We start from the raw sequence: 22,257 nt of genomic DNA, 5'->3' as shown, positions 1-22,257 counted from the left end.
TGAGTACATCATAATCACCAGGGCCTGGAAGTGCCATTTCCCCCCCAGTGCATGCTGTGTCTGACAAACTGTTAACCTCCACTATATTGATATGTGGATTAGGATAAAAGGAAACTGCGATAGCCATGAACATTACCTCAGGAAGCCATTTCTGCAGAGTAGCACTAGGTTTCATTTTACGCCTAGGCCTCTGATGAAACCATTGCTATACTATGAACCCTCAGACAGTTTAACTCACCACATGACTTATGGGATTTTTTAACGAAGTGCCACTGTGAACTATGTTTCTGTATAACTTTGAGTAAGTATGTACCAAAATCTCTGCAGGTCTGTCTGTTATGGCTACTAGAAACTTTTTAAAAAAACGCTAAGAGTAAAACCCAAATACTTTCCCTTCACTACCCCTACCGCTAACTTCCAAGCTTGAGCGAAAAAATTTAAAAGGCTGCAGGACAAAAGCCAAAAAAAGGTTCCCATTTGATTTTTAAATTGTTATAAAGAGAGTCAGTATCTAGGGTAGCAGATTTCTTTATTGTGTTCTCAAAAGAGTGATGTAAAAAGAGCCATTGTTCCCAAAATCCCAATCTAAAAACAAAACTGCAGTGGCCACAGTCTTAGCCCAATTATTTGTCCATAGAATTGATATTAGAAAAGTTATGGGTTTCCCGATTCCAACGTTCACAAATGCTGAACACCATGTACAAGATCTGTCTTTGAAAGCATCACTGTACTCAGTCTAGTCATTCTCAGAAGTCAGAGAAATGTCAATTTATATTAGCATTTAACAGAGTTTGCAGCCCATCCACAATTCAGATATGACAAGTTTCAGAGTAGCAGCCATCCCAGTATCCACAAAAAGAAAAGGAGGACTTGTGGCACCTTAGAGACTAACAAATTTATTTGAGCATAAGCTTTCGTGAGCTACAGCTCACTTCAGGCATCTGATGAAGTGAGCTGTAGCTCACAAAAGCTTATGCTCAAATAAATTTGTTAGTCTAAGGTGCCACAAGTCCTCCTATTCGTAATTCAGATATGTAATCATATTCATATATGTATTCAGTAACCAAGGCAAATGGGCCTGGCTCATCCCCTCCATGAACATAGCCAGCACAGGTGGATTGGAAACTCCACAAGCCTCCTCTTGTGCCATTTCCTTGGTCTTGTTTCCTTACTACTACATATGGAACATGCAGGGGTCCTGTTGCTCCAGGACCTGGAAATTTTGTGCTATGTGAGGGGGGCATAGGCTTCTCACAAAGAGGACCTGTGCCTCTGACTGGGCACAAGGCATCCTGCATTCAACCCCATTTCTGCAGTTTTTTGCACCCCTTCGTGTTCCATTGGCTCCATGAGGTCACAGAGGTCCACAAACATGTGTCAAGTTGCATGATCAGGGCTTGTATTCAGAGGCAGTTAAGGGCATATATGAAGTTATGCTACCCAGCCTTAAGTATTTCCACTTAAATTTAAAAAAAAAAATCACTTTTACACCTTATATTTGATGGAGACTACAGTACGATACACGCAAGGGTGGTTTTGTATGTATTGCAAGAGTGCATTTTTTTAAAATAGACTTTAAATATTATTTCAGGCAGAATTAAGTGATGCAGCAACTCCAAAGGACTTTGTCTTCCCTCCTGTCACTATCCATACCTAAACTGAAGTAGGATGCCTTCAAAAGATCTCTTAACATTTTGTATTTTTAAATTTTAAGCTGGGCTTGTGCCTTTTTATAACTTTGGTTTTGCCAAGAGGTCCCTAAGAAGTCTCGGGGAAGTTTAGTGTCAGCTCCAACATGAGCTGAAGGAACAAGAATGGTTTGTAATTAGTAACAGTATTGCTAGATGGAAAGTTTATTCCAAGAGATAAAAATTCTACTTTGTAGCTCTAGAAGAGGCAGTGATAAAAATTACTGCTGCTTTCCTAAAATATTTTAAACATTTAAGGCCATTTAAGATATTCACTAGGATCAGCAGGCAAATCAGACACATTTTGACTTCAAAAGTTCAAGAACCTTTTGATCAAGGAACTAGTCCAATACCTGCATTATGTATGAAGCAGATTGTTTTGGGGTGGGGTTTTTTTGGTTTGTTTTTTTAAGATGCAAGTTGGCTGCCTAGACTGTGTACACTCCTTGCTGAGAAGTCCAGAGGGGGAGAGAGATGTTTTTGCATGCATGGAATGGGAATGGGGTGGGGATGAGAGGGAGTTGCAGGCTCTTTCTACTGAGATTACCTAAGAGAGCACTGACATGCAGCTGTTTGGGGTGAGGTGGGGCGGGGTGTGTGGAAGAGATGGAGTTTTGCTGCCAGAGATCCAAGGGAAAGAATATCTCCAGCCAACCAGGGCTGGAGCCCCAATACTTGTTAGCGTAAGTAGCCACTGTATGCTGGAAAGAATTACAAGATGCATAACAACCTATACAGTGAATAGTTCTAGATCTAGAGTGAAAACAGTTTAGCACTTATCAAAAGCAACTGTGTTCTTACATAGGTGTCAGAGAAAAACTATTTTTTTTTAAAAAAAATAAATGTTACAGCAATAAGTTACAGTAAGGTTGTGCATGTGCACACGCGCGCGAGAGAAAAGGGGAAAGCTTATATCTCCAGGTCAAAAAAAGATGCCATCTGAGAATATTTTGAAGAGAATTCCTGCATCATTTGGCAGTGTTAGAAAATGATTACATACCACATGTGAAAAGAGCAACAGAGATGCAAGGCTTAGTAGAAGCAATGAAACATTTTAATGCCAAAAATGCTCTTGAAGACTTTGTTTCAGTCAGTGAGAAGTCTGGATCTTCTGGTGATTAGCATAGACATTTTTACTGATTTTAGGAAAAATATTTAAATATTAATAGTTATTTTTAAATGCTGCTGGATTCTTTCATTTGTAGGTTTTAATGAAGAGTGAAGTTTATATAGATGTTACTGGAATGGATCCATATTTAAATTTTTCTCTAAAGGTTAGAAATTGGTCTTTAAAAGATTATCAAATATGGCAGAGGGTTGTGTTTCATAATGCGAGTGGAGATGTGCAGACAATCAACCATTCTGACTGATAGCCTTGGACACAGAGATGCTAATCTTTTAACCTGACCTGAACTTTCATGTTGAGGTAACATACTCTGTAGATAAATGAAGTAAAGCAATAAGCAAGCTGATTTACTGTACTATGGGCAAAAAAAAAAAAAAAAGAAAGAAAGAAAAACCACCATTTGAACAAAATGCTGTCCTTCCTTTCCCTCATATGTCAATTACCTTTGTATGCCAGATTCCTTCAAATATGCCAGAGATACAAAGTCCTCAAAAGACAACCAAATCCACAAAGGATCAGATGCTTGAAAACCTATTCGAGTCATCTTTGGGCAAATTTAAAAAGGACACCTTTTTTAAACTGCGATCACATTTTCGTCATGTTACCAACAAGGGCCCAAATCAGTTTAGTTGAACTATTTCAAAACACTTTTGGGGTGAAACCAAGCATGAGAGTCAAAACCTAAGATTATATTTTTAGTTATTATGGGATGAAATTAGGAGTTTGGGATGGAAAGTTTCTTCCACTTTATATTTGATAGTATTAATATTATGGGATATTTTCCTCTATTTTAGAATTGTACACAAGAAATGAAACAGATACTCTCTGCAATGGCTTCCAGCACTAGTAATGCAACTAAAACATACATTCAAACAACTCACACACACACCACGGACAACTGTAGTCACGACCATTAAATTCCAACAAAAGTCCATACGTTTGATTCTTATATGAAAACTAAGACTTTTTGACTTGATCAAAATCTGAACATTTGAGATGTTTCAGGTTTTATGAACAACTTGAACTCCACCCAGGGAAGTTGAGGATTTATGATATGTAACACCTAGGGCAGTGGTTTTCAAACTGTGGGTCGGGACCCAGTACTGGGTCGCGGAATGTAAGGCACTGGGTCACAGTGGCTCTGGTCAGCATCGCCGACCGGGCCGTTAAAAGTCCCATTGGTGGTGCTGCCCGGCTAAGGCAGGCTAGTTTCAACCTGTTCCAAAACCACGCTGTGCCCCAGAAGTGGCCAGCAGCAGGTCCAGCTCCGAGGCATGGTGGGGGGTGCCGCCACAGGGTTCCGCATGCTGTCCTCGACCCAAACACCAGCTCCACACTCCCTCTGGCCCAGAGCTGCGCGGGGGGGGGGGGGGGGGGGAAGAGAGGGAGAGGAGGAGGAGAAGAAGAAGAAGGAGTGCCTGCAGGCAAGAGCTACATGCCTCAGCCTAGGAGCCAGACCCGCTGCTGGCCGCTTCCAGGGTGCGGCGTGGTCCGCGGTGCCAGGACAAGTAGGAAGCCTACCTTAGCGCGCCTGCTGACTGGGAGCTGCCCAAAGTAAGCCCGTGCCCCAACCCCACACCCCAATCCCCTGCCTTGAGGCCCCCCCCCGAAAACCCAGGGCCCCTTCCTGCACCTCAAACCCTTCATTCCCAGCCCAGAGCCCCCTCCCACACCCTGAACTCCTCATTCCCAGCCCCACCCTGCAGCCCTCACCCCTGCACCTAGCCCTGACCCTCTCCCACACCCCTCATCCCCAGCTCCGTTGGGTTGCAGGCATCAATTTTCTTCAACTGTGTCGCCAGAAAAATAGTTTGAAAGCCACTGACCTAGGGTATATCAATACTGCAGGCTGCAGTATGCCTCCCAACTCAGGTGGGGAGACACATGCTAGCTCCGCTTGAACTAGTGTGCTAAAAATGATTGCAATGTAGATGGCAACACAGACGAGCGAACCATCCAAGTGCAAGCCTGCCCAACCCCCTAGGTCTGAGCTCGGGTGGCTAGCCTATGATGCAGTTTTTAGCACACTAGTTTGAGTGGAGCTAATGCACCTCTATCTATCTGGGCTCAGAAGCATGCTCTCAGCTGCAGTGTAGATGTATCCCTTGATGCCTCAATCAGGGACTCTTATTCATACAGAATTGCTGGATGCTGCACCCAGCGACAATGGGATTGGAAAGCTTTTGCAAATGCCTAAGGGGAAAACTCTGGAGTCTCAATGGGTGGGGTGATCTTGAGAATGATTCTTGTTTTTCCCTTATATACAGTGCCCAGCACAATGGGGACCCAATCCCAATAAGGGCCTTCGGGCACTATCATAAAACATTTAATCATCGTCATCATAGTTCAATAGTTTGTGAACATGTGACAACAGGAGATGAGGATGTACATTTGACAAACACCAGGATATGCTCAGTTCAAAAGTAGTAAAACCAGAATTTTTGTTCAGTATGGGTGCATCTTAGATGTTGATAATCCTGCAAATGTGGAAGAGAAGAAGAATCTTGTAGAGAACAATGACAAAGCATGAAACTCACTGCATGTGTACTTGACATCTTTAGCCAAAGATCTTGGTACCCCAGTGAAGAAAAATTGTAATGAAATTGTAAAATACTTAAAGTCAACTTTAAGTAATTAAAATGCTTTTACCCATCTGCTCTAAGTGAAGCCATCTGAAGAGATGCTGTGTAGGAGAATTGAGTGAGTGAGCATTTTGAACAGTTTAATAACTAGCCTGACAATTTGTGACTGAAACATTGCCCTCTATTTTGACACTTATTGCCAAAATAGTAAACCACAGAACTAGAGACAAGTATGGAAGACATGTGGATTAGATTGAAGCCTATTTCAAATCACTTTCGACAAACTAAACAGATCTGTTAATGACCAGAAAAACCAAAATCTGAAAATTTGAGTTTTCAGAAATTGACCAGCTCTGCTAAACAGAAAGCGGTTATACTGCTACTACTGAAATGCAGAAGGAACTTCAGGAGACTCTGCAGAAAGACATACCCAAGGACAAGTCTACAACACAAGCAGTGTGTGAAGTGCTTGTTCGTTTCTTCAATCTCAGATTCTCAACCTACAGTATCAAAGTAGAAGTCTAAATAAGGAGGTAAATGTCACGATGCAACAGAAATTTTACTGATCACCCAATCGTATTTTTAAAAAGTGCATACCAAAACCCCATCCTCAAGCAACCATATTTGTTTCTTTGGTGATCAATAAATAAAAACCTTTGAACTGACTGATATCAGTGGCCAGACATGTCAATGCAGTTTGCAGGAGAGAAACCAACTTTTCCCCTGCAGTGGTCTTTGCCACAGCGGAAGAACAAATGTTTTAAATTTTGGACTACTTCACTACACAGCAGGCTTCTCAAATGGAAATAATTAGGGAACAAGAGCAGGTGGCAAAAGAAGAGCTTGAAATGTCCACTTGCAGTTTCTTAGTCAGCTTACTGAAACCTGCTCTGCCTTTAGAGAATCCATTAACTTTAGGTAATCACCAAAAAAATTTGGAGGGGGGGAAAAGAAAAAGAAAAAGCTACTAAGAATGCAGAACTAGCCAAGAGACCTGAACTGCCACAAGAAAAGTTTTAGTGTCATAAGTTGTATTAGCAATTAAACCCAAAACAAAAAATACCACACACCTCAAATACTTAAAACAAGCTACTGAGAATTTTTGATTTCAAATCTAACAATGTTGCTTTCATAGAGAGTAAAGTTAAATGTCCAATCAGAAATTAAAAAAAAAAAAAGTCAAATTCTCACAAATTCTCTGACCCATGTAGTTTAGTAAAAGTCACTGCTTGACTAAGGCAATCACTATTATTTAGCCTAATAGGGCCAAACTGTAATACCCATAACTCACTCAAGTAGTACCAATGGGACTACCCAAGGAGTAAGATAACATGCTTACTCAGGGTGTAGAGCACCTTATTCCTTGAGCAGCGGAATTATTCTAGAGAGTACACTACTACTGCGACCAGACCTTAGTCCATCCCATGCTTTGCTGCACATTGGGCTACCCACATTTGCAATCCTTGCCTGTCAACTGACCTTCGCTCCAAATCTTCCCATTTCATGTTGGGGTGCTTGATGTTGTTCAGAACTGTTGGTTTCCATGTTATTCGTGGTCTTCCTCTCTTTCCTCTTGCATTTTCTGGTTTCCATTCAAGGGTTCTTTTCCATTCTCTGTACATGTCCCAGCCACTGATGCCTTCATTTGTAGATTTGTGAGAGGGTACCTTGTCCAGTAATTTTTCTGACTTCATTTATCTTCCTATCTCTTTATGTTATTCCCAATATTCTTCTCAGACATTTGTGATTAAATGCATCCAGCTTGTGTGTACCTTTCTTGGTAAGTTGCCATGTCTCACTGCTATATGTTGTGATGACAATAACAATTGCTTTGTAAACATTCAGTTTTATCTTGAGGGAGATGTTTTTGAGTCTTCCAAATGCAGCGTTTGCCTTCCCCATTCTTCACATTTCCTTGGAACTGCGGCCAGGTCTACACTCAAAAGTTAAGTTGACTCAGCTACATAGCCCTGGGATGTGAAAAATCCACCTCTCCTCTTCCTCCCTCCAGTGACATAGTTAAACTCATCTACCCCTGGAGTAAACAGCACTAGGCTGACAGATGAAGTCTTCCCTTGATCTAGCTACTGCCTCTCAGGCAGGGGATTAACTATGCCAATGGGAGAACCCCACTGTGCCATTGTAGCATTTCAATTGTAGACTAGCCCTTAATAGCTCAGCCTGGCATTTAGGTTGATTGCCAACACTTACAATATATTTCTCATATCATGTGTTCCAAGTTGTCTTTGGAAACATCTTTTCTACTGCAGATTAAAAAAAGTAAATCTTGATTTTAAAAAAGTCCACACTGTACACGGTTCTGTAATAAAAGCACTTAACTCTACTTGTGACTACTTAAAATGTCAAGATTCTGAGATCTGTCTTGCTCAGGGGTGAGAAAAATACGGCCTGTGGGCTGGATGCAGCCAGTCTAACATTTCTGTTCGGCCCGCGAGGCTCTTGGGCTGACCCCTCGCAGTCTCTGGGCTGCTAAAAGTCCCAAGGCACAGCAGGGTGCTCAGGCAGGCTGCGTGCCTGCCTGCCGTGGCCCCACGTCGCTCCCGGAAGCGGCCGGCTGCTGCTGGCACGTTTCTGCCATTGTGCAGCAGCAGGCTTGAGTTGGCGCGTTTTCTCCAGTAACTTGCCAGTGGCAACCTCTCGTCTGATCTGAGGAGGAGCAATATTGCTCAGAACTGGAAGCCATGAGAGTGGAGTCAGACGCAGGGTGCCGGAGAGGATACACATGGCAGCATGTAACTGTGTATTCACCAGTTTGGTGTGTGATGACCGATTCCAAACTGGTGTGCAATACTCCACCACCAAATATGAGGTGGCAAGAGCGGACATCTGCGAAGTTGGAGCACGAGCATCCCATGAGAAGCCTGCCAGTTTGCTAAGAAGATTGTTGTGCATCTTAACTTTAGCTGCTGTCTTCAGGTGGGCATGGTAACTCAGTGGGGGCATGACATGGGAAAGGAGGTGTGGCCAGACCATTTCTCAGCTATAGCTATTCTTGGCTGCGGGAATAGTCCCTTGGGGCTGCAGGTAGCTAAGCATAAGTTACAACGGTCTTGAGCTTGGGTGGTTCCTGGCTGGCTCAGAAATCTGGAGCCACAAACATGGTGCAAAGCCATGTTTGCACTACCACCCCTCCTCTGGGTCTTTGTCAAGCCCACAAGTCTAGCACAGCACGAAGTTCTTTGTGTTACTTGTTGTCAAGTCTACAGTACAAACTTGTCCTTTAACGTGCCTTTATATTGTGCCAATGCAGGAGTGATAGTCCAGCCCAGACTTTGAAGTTGGAGGTTATTTTAAGTCAGGCTCTATGTAACATCAGCAATAGTGGAGTTCAGTAAGATTATGACCTTTCAAATTTCACTTAAATTTAAGCAATTAAGACTTCCCAAAAAATGCACACATGGTGACAGAGAAACATTTAGTACAGTTTAATATTTATTAAATAGTTTATATTAGATTGATTTTTGGTCTATAAAGTTTCCAAGAACTGGGTGGAGTTTGTAACAGGACTGAATGGCTGTGGAGAACAAGCGATCTCACACTTACACCACCACAACTGCTTCTGCAAGACAGTGTAGCACATGAAAGACTGCAATGCTACTGCCCAGGCTGTTACTGTTCTGTGAATAGGAGAATGTCAATCTTGCCGTCTACACTGACACTAGCAAGTTTTCTTCAAGTTGCCTGCAATTCCTAGCACTCACTCAAAAAGTAGCAACAGTCAGAGTGCTACTGTGGACAGGCTGCTACCAGCCTCTTCGCCACAGTGTCAGAGCAGGTCTTGACAACCTGATGGTGAAAACTAGATCTGGTGGGAAATGGTTCTCTCAGTGCACAAGAATTTAAGATTGAGACTTCTTTTGTCCCATGAAAAAAAAAGTCAAAAATCTTGGAAATTTTCACATACTAAAAGAAATTTCAGATTGAGTCAACTGACACTTTTTTCTCCTTAACTATAAATTAACAAAATTTTAAAATGCAAAGTCATTTTGAACCAAACAACCCCTTAACTTTCATTTAGATGTGTTGAAGCAGGACATGTGTTTCAACAACTTTGGAAAAAAAACACCTCCCACACTTAAAAAAAAAAACCCAAGAAATTAATCAAAACCAAATTTTTCCCAAGGACAGTTTCAGTTCAAGTAAATCAGCATTTTCTAATAAAAAGAAACATTTAGTAAACAAATCCCAACCAGCTTTAGTTAACACACTAGAAGCCTGTCTACACTGGTGCTCAAAACCTTTGCTACCAATGAAGTTGTAATGGGAAGTGTACAGAACAGCGTCAGTATAAAACATCCTCCCACCCAACTCCCAGGAGAATTCAAGTCCTCTTTCTCCCTGCCCCCCCATGAGAGAACAAGTCACAATGTTAAAAATCAACCAGGGATGGATAAAGAGTCCAGACTCAACTTTTTGTCTCAGTCTGCATCTCAGTTGACTGAAGGAGAAACAGATTTTACATGGGTGTGGAAAGGGAAGTTGCAGTCTAGTGTTAAAAGAAAAGGAGTACTTGTGGCACCTTAGAGACTAACCAATTTATTTGAGCATGAGCTTTCGTGAGCTACAGCTCACTTCATCAGATGATGAAGTGAGCTGTAGCTCACGAAAGCTCATGCTCAAATAAATTGGTTAGTCTCTAAGGTGCCACAAGTACTCCTTTTCTTTTTGCGAATACAGACTAACACGGCTGTTCCTCTGAAACCAGTCTAGTGTTAGTTTTTCCTCCCGCTATCAGTGGATGTGCATTTCAATTTACTTTCCAGCAGGATATCTTATATGATGAAGCATCAGCAAAATAGCTGTCCTGCACAAGCCATATCAATACACATCTAAAAAGTGATTAAATATAAATCCTTATTAATCTAATTATCAGAGTATGCCACAACGCAGATATAGCTATACTTCAATAATTTCCAAACAAATTCCAGCCACATACAAATACATTTGTTCCTAGATATATGGTCACACTAACGAAATATTTTTGGATATATATTTCTAAACACAGAGAAAGGTATGAAATACTACTAAATACGGGAAATTCGTGTAACACTAACTGATACCTTTTTAAATAGTAGTCATGACAGTATTCCTGTAAAAAACAGTATTTTTGCAGGTTTGATAGAAATTTGTGCTTTAGTAAACTAGAAAGCTAGAAAATGCAAAGGCTAGATGTGCCACTGACTAGGGGGAAAAAAGGGAAGTATATGAACATGGATTGCTTTAATGAGGGTTTTTAAAAACTATTTCTAAAATAAGTCAGACTCTCTTAACACATTATGTAAAACAGAAACCTGAAAGTCTTAAGAGGAAACTACTGATTTGGGTTGGGTCTAAACTGTAACCCAACAATTTCCTGTCTGTGGTATAACAAACTAGTGCTTTGGTATTCGTGAGAGACTGTAGCAACCTATTTAAACCAACCAGGTCCCAATTTTCTTTCTAACCCTGCAAGTCTTTATGTTGCAGGGAAAACCACAAGACCTGATTGTTTCAAGCAAGCAGTTAATTTGAAGTTAAATAGCAAGATATCAAATGCTATCTAACAATAAAATGAACCAAATGCAAGCAGACAACTGAGATCTGTGGGAATTCTCCTCCCACATCTGCAGGTGGTACAGGGAGGAGGGGTTGTTATCCAAACTCAGAGGCACTTCTTTTAGCCAGTTTGGCTCCACTTGGTTTGGGGGGGGGGGGGGCAGATTGATAAACACAGGTTTGGGTTTAGGTAATTAAAGGCTGTATATAGACATCTGCAATATACTGGTGAAGTCAATTGAAATTTTGGCAAAACTATTGTAGCTTTGTGAAGCAAAGTTATTCTTAAAAAAAAAAAAGTGTTCAGTTTCTCAGATGTTTGGGGACTTAGCAGAACATTTCCCCTTGTGGTAAGAAAGGCTACGTTACTTAAACCCAGACTGTGCAAATCATTGTGCCTGCAAGGCTGTCCACTGAAGTAATCAAAAGGGCTCTGTGTGGGAGCAGAGGCCTGCCCACATGGATCCATTTGAAGCATGTATGATTAACTGGTTACATTAAAGGTATACTTCCATTTTCTCATCTCACACTTCTAGTGATTATAAAAATAAAGCCTGCTTTGTTTATACTATAAACTGAAGTGCTTAATTCAAGGGAGAGATTCAACATGGATCAGAAGCAAAGACAATTAGTTGGCAATATTCAAATTTATGTTATTTTAAGGCCATTACTATCTGGAAATAGTGATTTTTTTTTCTTACCTGAAAGCAAAAACTGTTGGCTTAAGTGCTACCTGACAGTTTAAAGAATTTGAGAAGATATCATTGCCCTCAAAATGGGCAGTTTTTGAAAGACGACTAATTTTGCCCTCCATAGCAAGGCAAACCCCATTCCTGGCCTTTGGTAGGTGTCCTTTGTGGTCATTAACCTACATCTTGACAGACCATTTTAACCACTGTTATTGAAAAAGTGACCTAATTGAGATGAAAATACATAGGAAAATCCAAATCACTACAAGTACTGAATCTTTCAGGAATGCTTTTTTCTCAAGACAGATTCAATAGCTAGAGTTGTGTTTAGCATCAAATACGGCTTGAAGAGTGAGCATGCCAAACTGCACAAGTCATTTCCTGTTTAGGAAGGAAATGTATGGAATTTTAGCACGTTGAGCCATTTATCACATTATACAGAGGTAACTTACTACTATGCCTCAAATAGAACATTAGCAGTTCTTTGCAGCTATATCTACAAGGCTCATACACAGCACTTTTCTTTATATCTACAGTATGTTTAGGTACCCAGTATCAGTCTTAAGAACTGACTAAACTGTTAGGTCAGAAGGAAACTGCTTTAAAAAACTATGCTGATGATCAGCTTATGACCAGAAGTAATGTGTTGTCAGCTCTTGTAACCAAAAATCAAAAACAAAACACCACTTGTCCCAAGTTTAAAAAAAAAAAAAAGCGCTCTTACTCCTCGAAACAGCTAATCTTTATTGAAAGAAATGCTTTGGCTCATTCCGCCAGGGTAGAGTACCGCAGTTTAATTACACAACGTATTTTCCTTTATAGCCATCATTATGTTTGTTGCCTCTTAGATTTTGAGTGCCCCACTGCTCTTGTATTATGGGAAAGTACACTTGATCACTCAACTAGCCTTCTCTTAAGTCATTTTATAGAAATTCAAATAAAAAGCTATATATATGGAAAATAAAGACAATAGCTTGTGGTTGTATTTTGTAACCCATGCAATAGAAATTTTTAGTACTATTTAATCTTAAATAATTGTTTAAAGAGGATTTATTACAAGTTGAAGGCAATCTTCTGAATTAACAGTCTTAATATTTGCAAGCACTTATCCAGTACTGTAAAACCTCAAATACAAAATTGGTAAATCAATAATGTTGCGCTTTCTTGCTGTTTTATTCATAACCCTTTAAGTGCTCCATTAAGACAAAAATGAACATGACTCCAAGTACACTAATGCTTTGAATTGCACAATTGATCTTCCTAAAGAGGTAAGTTTTTAGCTGTACTGGCAATGCAATATGCAAAAAGAACAGAGTTCTATCTCCAAAGAACCGACTCTGCTCTATTTTTCATTGATTTCATGAATTGAGAACACATTTCAAAGTTTTAGCACCCAAAAAGTACCAGTTATGCCGACAGAATGTTTTACATTTAACCACCAGTCATTTTGGAAATAGCCTTGCACCAGTGAAGAGCAACAACCTCTCCAGTGACTGACAATTCATCTAGAGAAGAGACAGGGCAAAAATTTGCCAAGGTAGAACACTGGGTTTAAAAGAGAGTGCCCCATACACCTACAAACCTAAGACCTCTGCTTTTTGTGAATCAGAGCCATGATGACCTTATCTTTTCCCCTGCCCAAAATGACAGCCACTACACAGTCAACAGCATGGTACTCAACTTTACATTGGCAGTTACAGACCCAAGAGGTCCATACAGACTCTGAGGTACTATGACATACATAAAGACTCAGACAGGACTACTAGGCATCCCCTCAGCACATATACACCCCAAGGATTATCCTCTTACCACATGTGTCTGCCTGAATGAGAAATACTTTGAGGATTTCAAATTTAGACCTTTTACTTTCAACCCAAAAAAGAACCAAAATTCTGAAGACAGTTCTCTTTAGCCCACATCCTATTTTTTAAAAACAAAAAACCACAAACAAAAGCCACCTGTTTTTATTAAGCACCGTTAATGCATTCCCACCCCAAAACACAGACCCTCAGGTTCTAACATGTATGTACATCCACACAGACTCACGGTCATGACTTTAAAAAAAAAAAAAAAAAAAAAAAAGAGTAGGCACCCAACAACTCTTCATTGCACAGTTCTGTAAGTATAGTTTATAAATCTGTCTTAAGTCAATCACCTGCCAAACATGTCTTGCCCACTTCCTGTTTTTGTCGGACACATCATTTATACTTCTCATTTTGAGCCATCCCTGAAAGATTCTTGCATGCATTTGGGCAAGTTTTAATTTGTAAGTATTTTAAGAGCATCATTAAGTGGTCTCAAATCTTTGTTCACTTCCCCCCTTTTGCTCTCACGGACACTAAGATTAACTATATGCAGAAAGCTAAGTACTGCAAGATTCTCAAAAGCCACTGACCAAGTGGCCAGCATGAGTTTCCTGCCATTTTGACAGCAAGTCCCATCCTCCACAAAGAGATCATGGTTCTAGTTAAACTGAAGAATCAGTATGCAATGTTTATAGCACTGAGAGAAGCGATGAGCAGGGTTGCTTCCTAACAGGAAACAGCTTTTTCAGACATTCAAGGTTGTGTTTTTTTAGTATTCTAGGGGTTTACCAAACTGATGTTTTGTAAACAGGATGGATCCAAACCTATTTAAAAAAGCACAGCCAGGCCTAAAATTGGATTTCACAGTCATTTGTGGCAAGGGCTCAACTTGGTATAAACTATTCTTTAATTAATAAAACCCAGGACCATATGCTGAATCAACAGTTGCATTTTCATGCATAATGTGTCACAATAAGATTAGATTAATGGACACATTTACTATACTACAATTTATGCTTTCACACAGTATTTACAAAGCTGGTTAGAAGCATATTATAGTCTGGACTATGCACTAAATGCTGGTACTCTTAAAGTGTCAGTATTTCCATTTTATTTTGCAGAGAAGACTTTGCCAAAAACATGGCATGTTTCACACTACATAAATGACTGAACGCAAGTGGGGGCCACCAATAGCAGGTAAGCAAACTGATTGTTGTAATTCATTTGGGTAACCAGGGTCTTCATCTGCTGCTTGGATTTTTTTTTAAATCGTTGCCTGGAACAAGACGACTAGCTTTTATTTTCATGCATCCGATGAAGTGAGCTGTAGCTCATGAAAGCTTATGCTCAAATAAATTGGTTAGTCTCTAAGGTGCCACAAGTCCTCCTTTGCTTTTTGCAGATACAGACTAACACGGCTGCTACTCTGAAACCAGCTTTTATTTTGTGCATACTCCCAGTGAGCTTTTCAAATTTGAAAACAGTTACCCAATACTTGCAAGGAATGAATTTACACAAGCCACTCAGACCTACAGGTTTTCAGCTAATAAGAAAGAGGAGAATCCTCCTTACTCCACACACAAGACAGAACCCTGGTGAAAATCCAAGTACACATACAGATCTCCCAGATACTACAAACAAGTTTTCTCTCTCATCAAGGAACTCTGCACAGACCTTGCTCTCAGCCACACTCCTCGAAGACTTCTCAAGCACCCACTAGTTGTGGTCAGATATAAATATGGAGCCTCTGCAACCTTCCTCCCCAAGCTGCTGAGCAGAACAGAAGAGAAGCTTTCCTCCCCTACCTTGCTCCTCAAAGAGGACAATATGCTTAGTTCTGCTCCATTGCTGATGTTTAGGCAAGTCTTTTCAGTTAGGCTCCCAACCTCTAACTGGATCGATTGGATGGGTGTGCCCTTACACCCCTACTGAGCCTCCTTAACTTCAGGAGAACTCTGGATGAGCATCAGAATCCACTTGCATGTCCAACTGCAGGATTAGGGACCCAGTTTCTCCCAGCTAACTGACTAGACAAAAGCCTTGTCAAATACACAAAGCCAAAAGACTCTGGAAAACAGATAAGAGTGTATAGTAATTTTAGACATTACTCATAACAGAAGCCTCAAAAATATTCATACAGAATGTGATTTTTTAAAGCAGAGGAAGTCCTTTTAAGATCTCCATTACCAATCTGGAAGAAGGACTTCAAAGCATGTTACTAACATTTGGATGTTCTGATCACTGAAGATAATAGATAAAAAAAATAGTACTGGCAGAGGTTAAAAATATTATGCCCATATGATGAGAATTTCAACTTGGAAAGATGTAAACTAATACATCGGGGGGGGGGGGGGGCGGGGAGAATAATCCAAGATACAGATAAATCATTGGAAGGGAGGCATTAGGAAAAACAATGCTGAAAGAAACCAAGGGCCGATAGTGGACAGGCTAGCATAGACTTGCTATAAGCAAGGGGGATTGGGGAAGCCAACACAATGGGGGGGGAGGGGGGAAGAGAAGTTGCTACACAGAGAAGCAATGATGTCATAGAGCAGAAAGGCACTAGTGCCTTTTCTGTATCTCCCTGCTGTGACTGTACCAGGAATGTCAAAGCCAGTTCTGTGCACATCATGGCTAGGAAGATTCTGACAAATTGGAGGGAGTGCAAAAAAGTTAGTGGGCTAGAAGAACTGACTTGCAGAAAGATTAAAGGAGCTAAACATATAGCTCGGCTAAACAACGACAAAGACGACACTGTATAAAACTGAAGGGTGTGACCATCGGAGTTGGAGAAGAATTATTCAGATTCGTGTAGGTGCACCCTCCAGAAACAAGCCCATGTTCAGATATGAAAGCCATACCTTTCTCTGGGGTCAGAAAGGTGGCAGTTTCCACCCCCGCCCCCTCATCCAAACTGTAATACAATGTAGAAGGGGTGGGGGGGGGGGAAAGAGTGGTTCTGAATAAAATGCAGTTTACACAAGACAACTCATTGCTTGAGCTATGCATGTTCTGAATCACTTAACCAGTGAGGTTACTGATTTTAGATCCCAATTTAGCCAAGCACTTAAGTATGTGCTGAATTTTAAGCATGAATAGCCCCACTGAAGTCAATTTGGCTTTCCTGAATAGGGGGCTTTAAACCATTCTATTGTATTTAAACAGCTTTCTAATCTCTCTTGTAAGTTGATAACAATTCTAATCAATGCAATATAAAGATAGAGGGAAACATTATTTATTCATTACATGATAGTCAGTGGTTTTCTAGAAGCTAATTGACTTTTTGAGTCCTAAAAACAGCTGCAGTCACCTTCAGTAGATCCCTTTGTAGCTGGGGCACAAAAATAGCTGATTGAAACTTTCTACAGAGCCAAAGCTACCTCAAGAACAAGAATGCTTCATGCAAACACTTGCTTCCTTTTGAAGCAAGTATATTTATATCTGCCTTTTCCTTCCTTCAACTTCAAATCATTAATATACCAATATGAAAATCTTAGTATTGTGCAGGATGGCTTAAAAAACACACAATGAAGACCTATGTTTAAGTAGGACTTGTAGGCATAGCCAAAAGAGTCAGCTCAGATAATTAGACCGCCATAGCCATGTGCCAGGCAATTCATATTAATATTTTATTTGAGCGATTATATGAATCTGCCTCGACCATACTGTTAAGGAAAAAATAGCTGACCACTGATGAGAGTTTCAGAATATGTATTTGGCTCTTCATTTTGACTATTAGACTTCAGAGATTCTTACAAAGGCAGAAAGTTTAACATTAAAAAAATTTAGTTTCACAGACAGTATATTGTAAAATGGCATTCACCCAATATACAAAAGCTCATTTCTTCTTTGAAATACAACCAGCCATTCTATGCCTCTTGGTTCAGATTTTCCTTTTAGTGTATCCCACACAAATGGGCCCTTTGTCCAGGTGTGAAATTGAAGGTTGTTTGGATGTTGTGATGCTGCCCTCTATATTAGTCTCCATTTGATCCTGGAGGATTTGGTCCTAATTGAAACCTTTATTCATTTAAGCTGTTTTACTGAACTGAATGGACTACTGCATTCCTTATTCCTAATTTGTATTATCAGCCTAGGAGTCATGGACCAGGAATCCCTTGTGCTAGGACATGGGTGTGCAAACTTTTTGGCCTGAGGGCCACATCTGTGTATGAAAATTGTATAGCGGGTCATGAATGCTCACAAAATTGGGGGTTGGGGTGTGGGAGGGTTCCAGCTGGGGGTGCAGGCTCTGGAAATGAGGATGCAGAAGAGTGGTCTGGGCTGGGACCGAGGGGTTTGGAGGGTGGGGAAAAGAGATCAGAGCTGGGGCAGGGGGTTGGGGCATGGGAGTGGGTCAGCCTCCAGGTGGCACTTACCTCAAGCAGCTCCCAGAAACAGCTGTGTGTCTCCCCTCCAGCTCCTACGTGGAAGTGCTGCCAGGCAGCTCTGCATCCTGCCCTGTCCACAGGCACCGCCCCTGCAGCTCCCATTGGCTGCAGTTCCCAGCTAATGGGAGCTGCGGGGGCAGTGTGCAGAGCCCCCTAGCTGCCCCTACATGTAGAAGCCAGAGAGGGGACATGCCGCTGCTTTTGGGAGCTGTATGGAGTGGGGCAAACCCCCGACCCCACTCCTCAGTTGGAGTGCCAAAGCAGGGCAAGTGCCGGAGTGGGGCAACCTTCAGAGCCCGCTCCCTGGCAGGAGCTCGAGATCCAGATTAAAATGCCTGGAGTGCCAGATGCGGCCTCTGGGCCGTAGTTTGCCCACCCCCGTGCTAGGAGCTGTACAAACAGAAGAAAAAGACAGTCCCTGCCCCAAAAAGCTGACAATCTAAGTAGAAGATAAGATTCAATAAATGGATACAGACAGATGGGGCGTTCCAGGAAACAAGACAACACTGGTCAGCATTACAGGCAGTTGTATTAATTGCGGACTTTAACATGAATAAGAACTGAAAAAGCTGCAGGATATGGTTTAATTCAAAAAAATTGGATCAGTGTTCGTTGTAACACCAGGAAACAGTCTACAAAAAGACAGGTTTCAGAGTAACAGCCGTGTTAGTCTGTATTCGCAAAAAGAAAAGGAGTACTTGTGGCACCTTAGAGACTAACCAATTTATTTGAGCATGAGCTTTCGTGAGCTACAGCTCACTTCATCAGTGAAGTGAGCTGTAGCTCACGAAAGCTCATGCTCAAATAAATTGGTTAGTCTCTAAGGTGCCACAAGTACTCCTTTTCTTTTTGCAGTCTACAAAAATTTCCTAGAAGTTAATGTACTACTACTCAAGCCATTTGTAGTTGGAACCCTCCGGAACAGTCAAAACTAGTCAAATGCTGCCTCACCCCTTCAAAATACCGGCAGGCAGAAACGAACACTTTAATAAGCTTAATAATTGCATACAACAGAAAGCTTGTATCTTTCACCAACAGAAGTTGGTCCAATAAAAGATATTACTGCACCCACCTTGTCTCACAAACACATTCCTACAAAATTCTCATTAAAGGTTTGCCGGCCCAGCCACAGAATGTTCTCATCTACCTTTTACCATAGGGTTTCATAATTAGAAACAATTTACCTGCCTAAACAAACCACATGTATACAACAGACCTCAGTCTCCACTCAAAGCAAGTAATATTAATACCTTACAAAGTACTATGGATTTATAACAAAATATGGGACCAAGTGAACTTTCTAGTTGCAATATGAATGGACTTCCACCTACAGCAGAACTTCAGAGTTAAACACCCTGGGACTGGAGGCTGTTCATAACACTGACCAAAACATTATGGTTCTTCCAAAAGTTTACAACTAAACATTGACTTAATACAGCTTTGAAACTTTACTACACAAAAGAAAAACACTGCTTTTAACCATCTTAATTTAAATGAAACAAGCACAGAAACAGTTGCCTTACCATATCAAATCTTTTTTAAGCTTACAATACAGTATTGAGTTAAATGTATTTGCCTCCCCCACCCCCCCCATCTCTGCTGCTGCCTGATTGCATACATTCAGTTCCAAATGAGGTGTGTGGTTTGGTCAGTTCATAACTTTGAGGTTCTACTGAAGATTTGATCTCTAATACTTCAAATGCATTTCACAATGTATTAAGCACCCTTAAGTTACAAAATTAAATCCACCTCTTGGAGCGTGTTAAGCATATAAAGCAAAGGAATCCACACACATCTACAATAAGCTTCCCCCAATGCTATGCATCAAAAAATTTGCTAGCAGATTAAGGCAGAGAGATCAAGCAGCTGATCAGGGGCACATTAAGTTATTTTGAGATATTTAGCAGAGTTAAGGGATACAAAAATTAATTTCAATATTGAGATTTTAAAATACACCAACATGGTCCACTTGTAAATGACCGTTTAATGTTCACTCGTACGTGTAAATACTATGCACTGGGAACAAAAACAATTTGGGCCATTTTAACACACTTGAGGTACAACAGATTTCTCATTTAAAAAAAACCTGAGCTTTGGAAACCAGATTTACAAAAAAAAGGAATCTGTTCCATAAGTGACACAGATGTGTAAGCCCCTCCATGCATGGAGAAGAACCATTCAGCTACACGGAGAGCCACACCTTTTCCCCAAATTACAACTTACCGAGTTTTTCCACCAACTTCAGCATTACCCCTCCAATGTGCACCTCCCCTGTGACTCTCAGGGTAACATCTCTGTTCAGGTCCGTCACATGGACATTTAACTCCCACGTCCCATCTGCATAGCAGCCATCTGGCATCCTTATACCGTCCAAAGCCATCGTTCTTTCTTCCTGTGAGAGTAAAGGAAATGGCATTCATTAGCCAACAGAAGGGCTTGCTCAGGGGGATGGGTCTCTTCCCTCCCACACGATCTAGAAAGTAAGAGTTCCCTGATGGAAAAATATCATTCAAACTCATCACAATAAATTACAAAGCAAACGAGAAAAAAAAAAAACCTGTGCAAAGGGGTACATGCCCAGGGTACTGGAGCTCCCCACCCAGGATTGCAAAGAAGCATCACAGCTCACAACAGGGCTCCCTTTACAAATATCTGAGTTATGCAATGGACAGGGGTGTAGAAAGAACATTTTGTTTGACTGCCACCAAGTGCATAACTGCCAACTACACAAATACAGAAACAAAAATGCAAGCCTAGGAGAGCAAGAAGCAGGATTATCTGACCTACACTGCATAAGAAAACGGTTCGAGCAGATTTACATCTGCATCATAGGAGTCACTAGCATTTTCCTAGGTCTTCCTTAATACTCCCAAGCCTCTGGCAGCTCCATTGTGCTTCGCCCCCCATTTGTGACCTGCAAACACTTGTTAACCCCTTGCTTGGATTTCCCCCATTTGCTACTTATTCCCACTACTCACCCTCTTTGGACGAGCTGCTAGAAAGCGCTTTGTTTAAGGCAGCAAACTCCAGTAACAGCTGATGCAGCAGCAGGGATGTGCCTGCCTGCGTATCTGCCGGATCCACAGGCAGGACACTGGGTTAGATTCCCAAATCCTCCTGCACTGCATAATGGGGGCAGGGAAATGGTGAAGCCCTGGGGCTCCCATGGGTATGTGTGTATGTCCCCCTTCAGCGCCACACCCCCCCCCCCGCTGCCTCCAAAGGGGCCCCCCCCTCACTGCCACACACACACATCACGGCTGCCTCCAATGGGGCCCCCCACAAACACCCCCCCGCTGCCTCCAATGGGGCCCCCCCCTCACTGCCACACACACACATCACGGCTGCCTCCAATGGGGCCCCCCACAAACACCCCCCCGCTGCCTCCAATGGGCCCCCCCCTCACTGCCACACACCGCCCCCCGCTGCCTCCAATGGGGCCCCCCCTCACTGCCACACACCGCCCCCCGCTGCCGCCAATGGGCCCCCCCCTCACTGCCACACACCGCCCCCCGCTGCCGCCAATGGGCCCCCCCCTCACTGCCACACACCGCCCCCCGCTGCCGCCAATGGGGCCCCCCCCTCACTGCCACACACCGCCCCCCGCTGCCGCCAATGGGGCCCCCCCCCCCTCACTGCCACACACCGCCCCCCGCTGCCGCCAATGGGGCCCCCCCCTCACTGCCACACACCGCCCCCCGCTGCCGCCAATGGGGCCCCCCCCTCACTGCCACACACCGCCCCCCGCTGCCGCCAATGGGGCCCCCCCCTCACTGCCACACACCGCCCCCCGCTGCCGCCAATGGGGCCCCCCCTCACTGCCACACACCGCCCCCCGCTGCCGCCAATGGGGCCCCCCCTCACTGCCACACACACACACATCACGGCTGCCTCCAATGGGGCCCCCCCTCAGTGCCACACACACCCCTCAGAACCACCCCAGCCGCCACCAATGGGGCCGGGCTGCGGCTGGGTTCCACCCCCCCTCGGCTCCAAAGGCCGCGGCTCACCTCCGCCTCAGCGCCTGGAGCCCGGCTCGGCCCGGGCCGCCCGGTCCCGCAGGAGCTTCTCGGGACTGTCCCTCCGCCTCCTCCCCGCGCCGCCCGACCGCGTCCCCTGCCCCCCAGAGCCGCTGCCTAGGGGCCGCTGCGGGCGGGGGGCGGCGGCTCCAGCCCAATCCCGAGGAGCCGCTGCCCTTTTATGGAAGCGAAGGACTGAGCGCGCGGCACGGAGCCAACATCCGGGCCTGCAGGAGGGGCCGGCCCGGGACCCCCGGCCCGCCCGCCTGCGGGGGGCCGCGCTGTGGGGGTCACGGGGGCTGGGAGGCCGAAGGGGTCATGGAGGCCGTGGGGACAGTGAGGGGGCGAGAGGGGGAAAGGAGTGGGGGTCATGGGGGCGTTGGGGCAGTGAGGGGGAGAGG

General features: G+C 43.1%; 1 protein-coding gene across 5 annotated transcripts in view; it reads right to left on the bottom strand.

Annotated features, from left to right (window-relative positions):
- FERMT2 (FERM domain containing kindlin 2) overlaps nucleotides 1-22,045 on the bottom strand; it is a 102,141-nt gene extending 80,096 nt beyond the window's left edge. For 2 of the 5 annotated variants that reach the window (XM_075129994.1, XM_048853481.2), the window contains exons 1-2: nucleotides 21,848-22,044; nucleotides 20,061-20,229 (exon numbers count right to left, since the gene is read on the bottom strand). In XM_075129994.1, the coding sequence (XP_074986095.1) occupies nucleotides 20,061-20,217 (157 nt within the window). In that variant the 5' untranslated portion in view covers nucleotides 20,218-20,229; nucleotides 21,848-22,044. Of the gene's footprint in view, nucleotides 1-20,060; nucleotides 20,230-20,815; nucleotides 20,960-21,847 lie in introns of all 5 variants that reach the window. The other 3 variants (XM_075129993.1, XM_075129992.1, XM_048853483.2) reach the window with 3 other exon arrangements.
- Between the last annotated feature and the right edge of the window lie 212 nt (nucleotides 22,046-22,257).

The sequence above is a fragment of the Caretta caretta genome, chromosome 6 (assembly GCF_965140235.1).
Source record: "Caretta caretta isolate rCarCar2 chromosome 6, rCarCar1.hap1, whole genome shotgun sequence".
NCBI lineage: Eukaryota > Metazoa > Chordata > Testudines > Cheloniidae > Caretta > Caretta caretta.
This window is presented reverse-complemented; position numbering and strand designations above follow the sequence as displayed.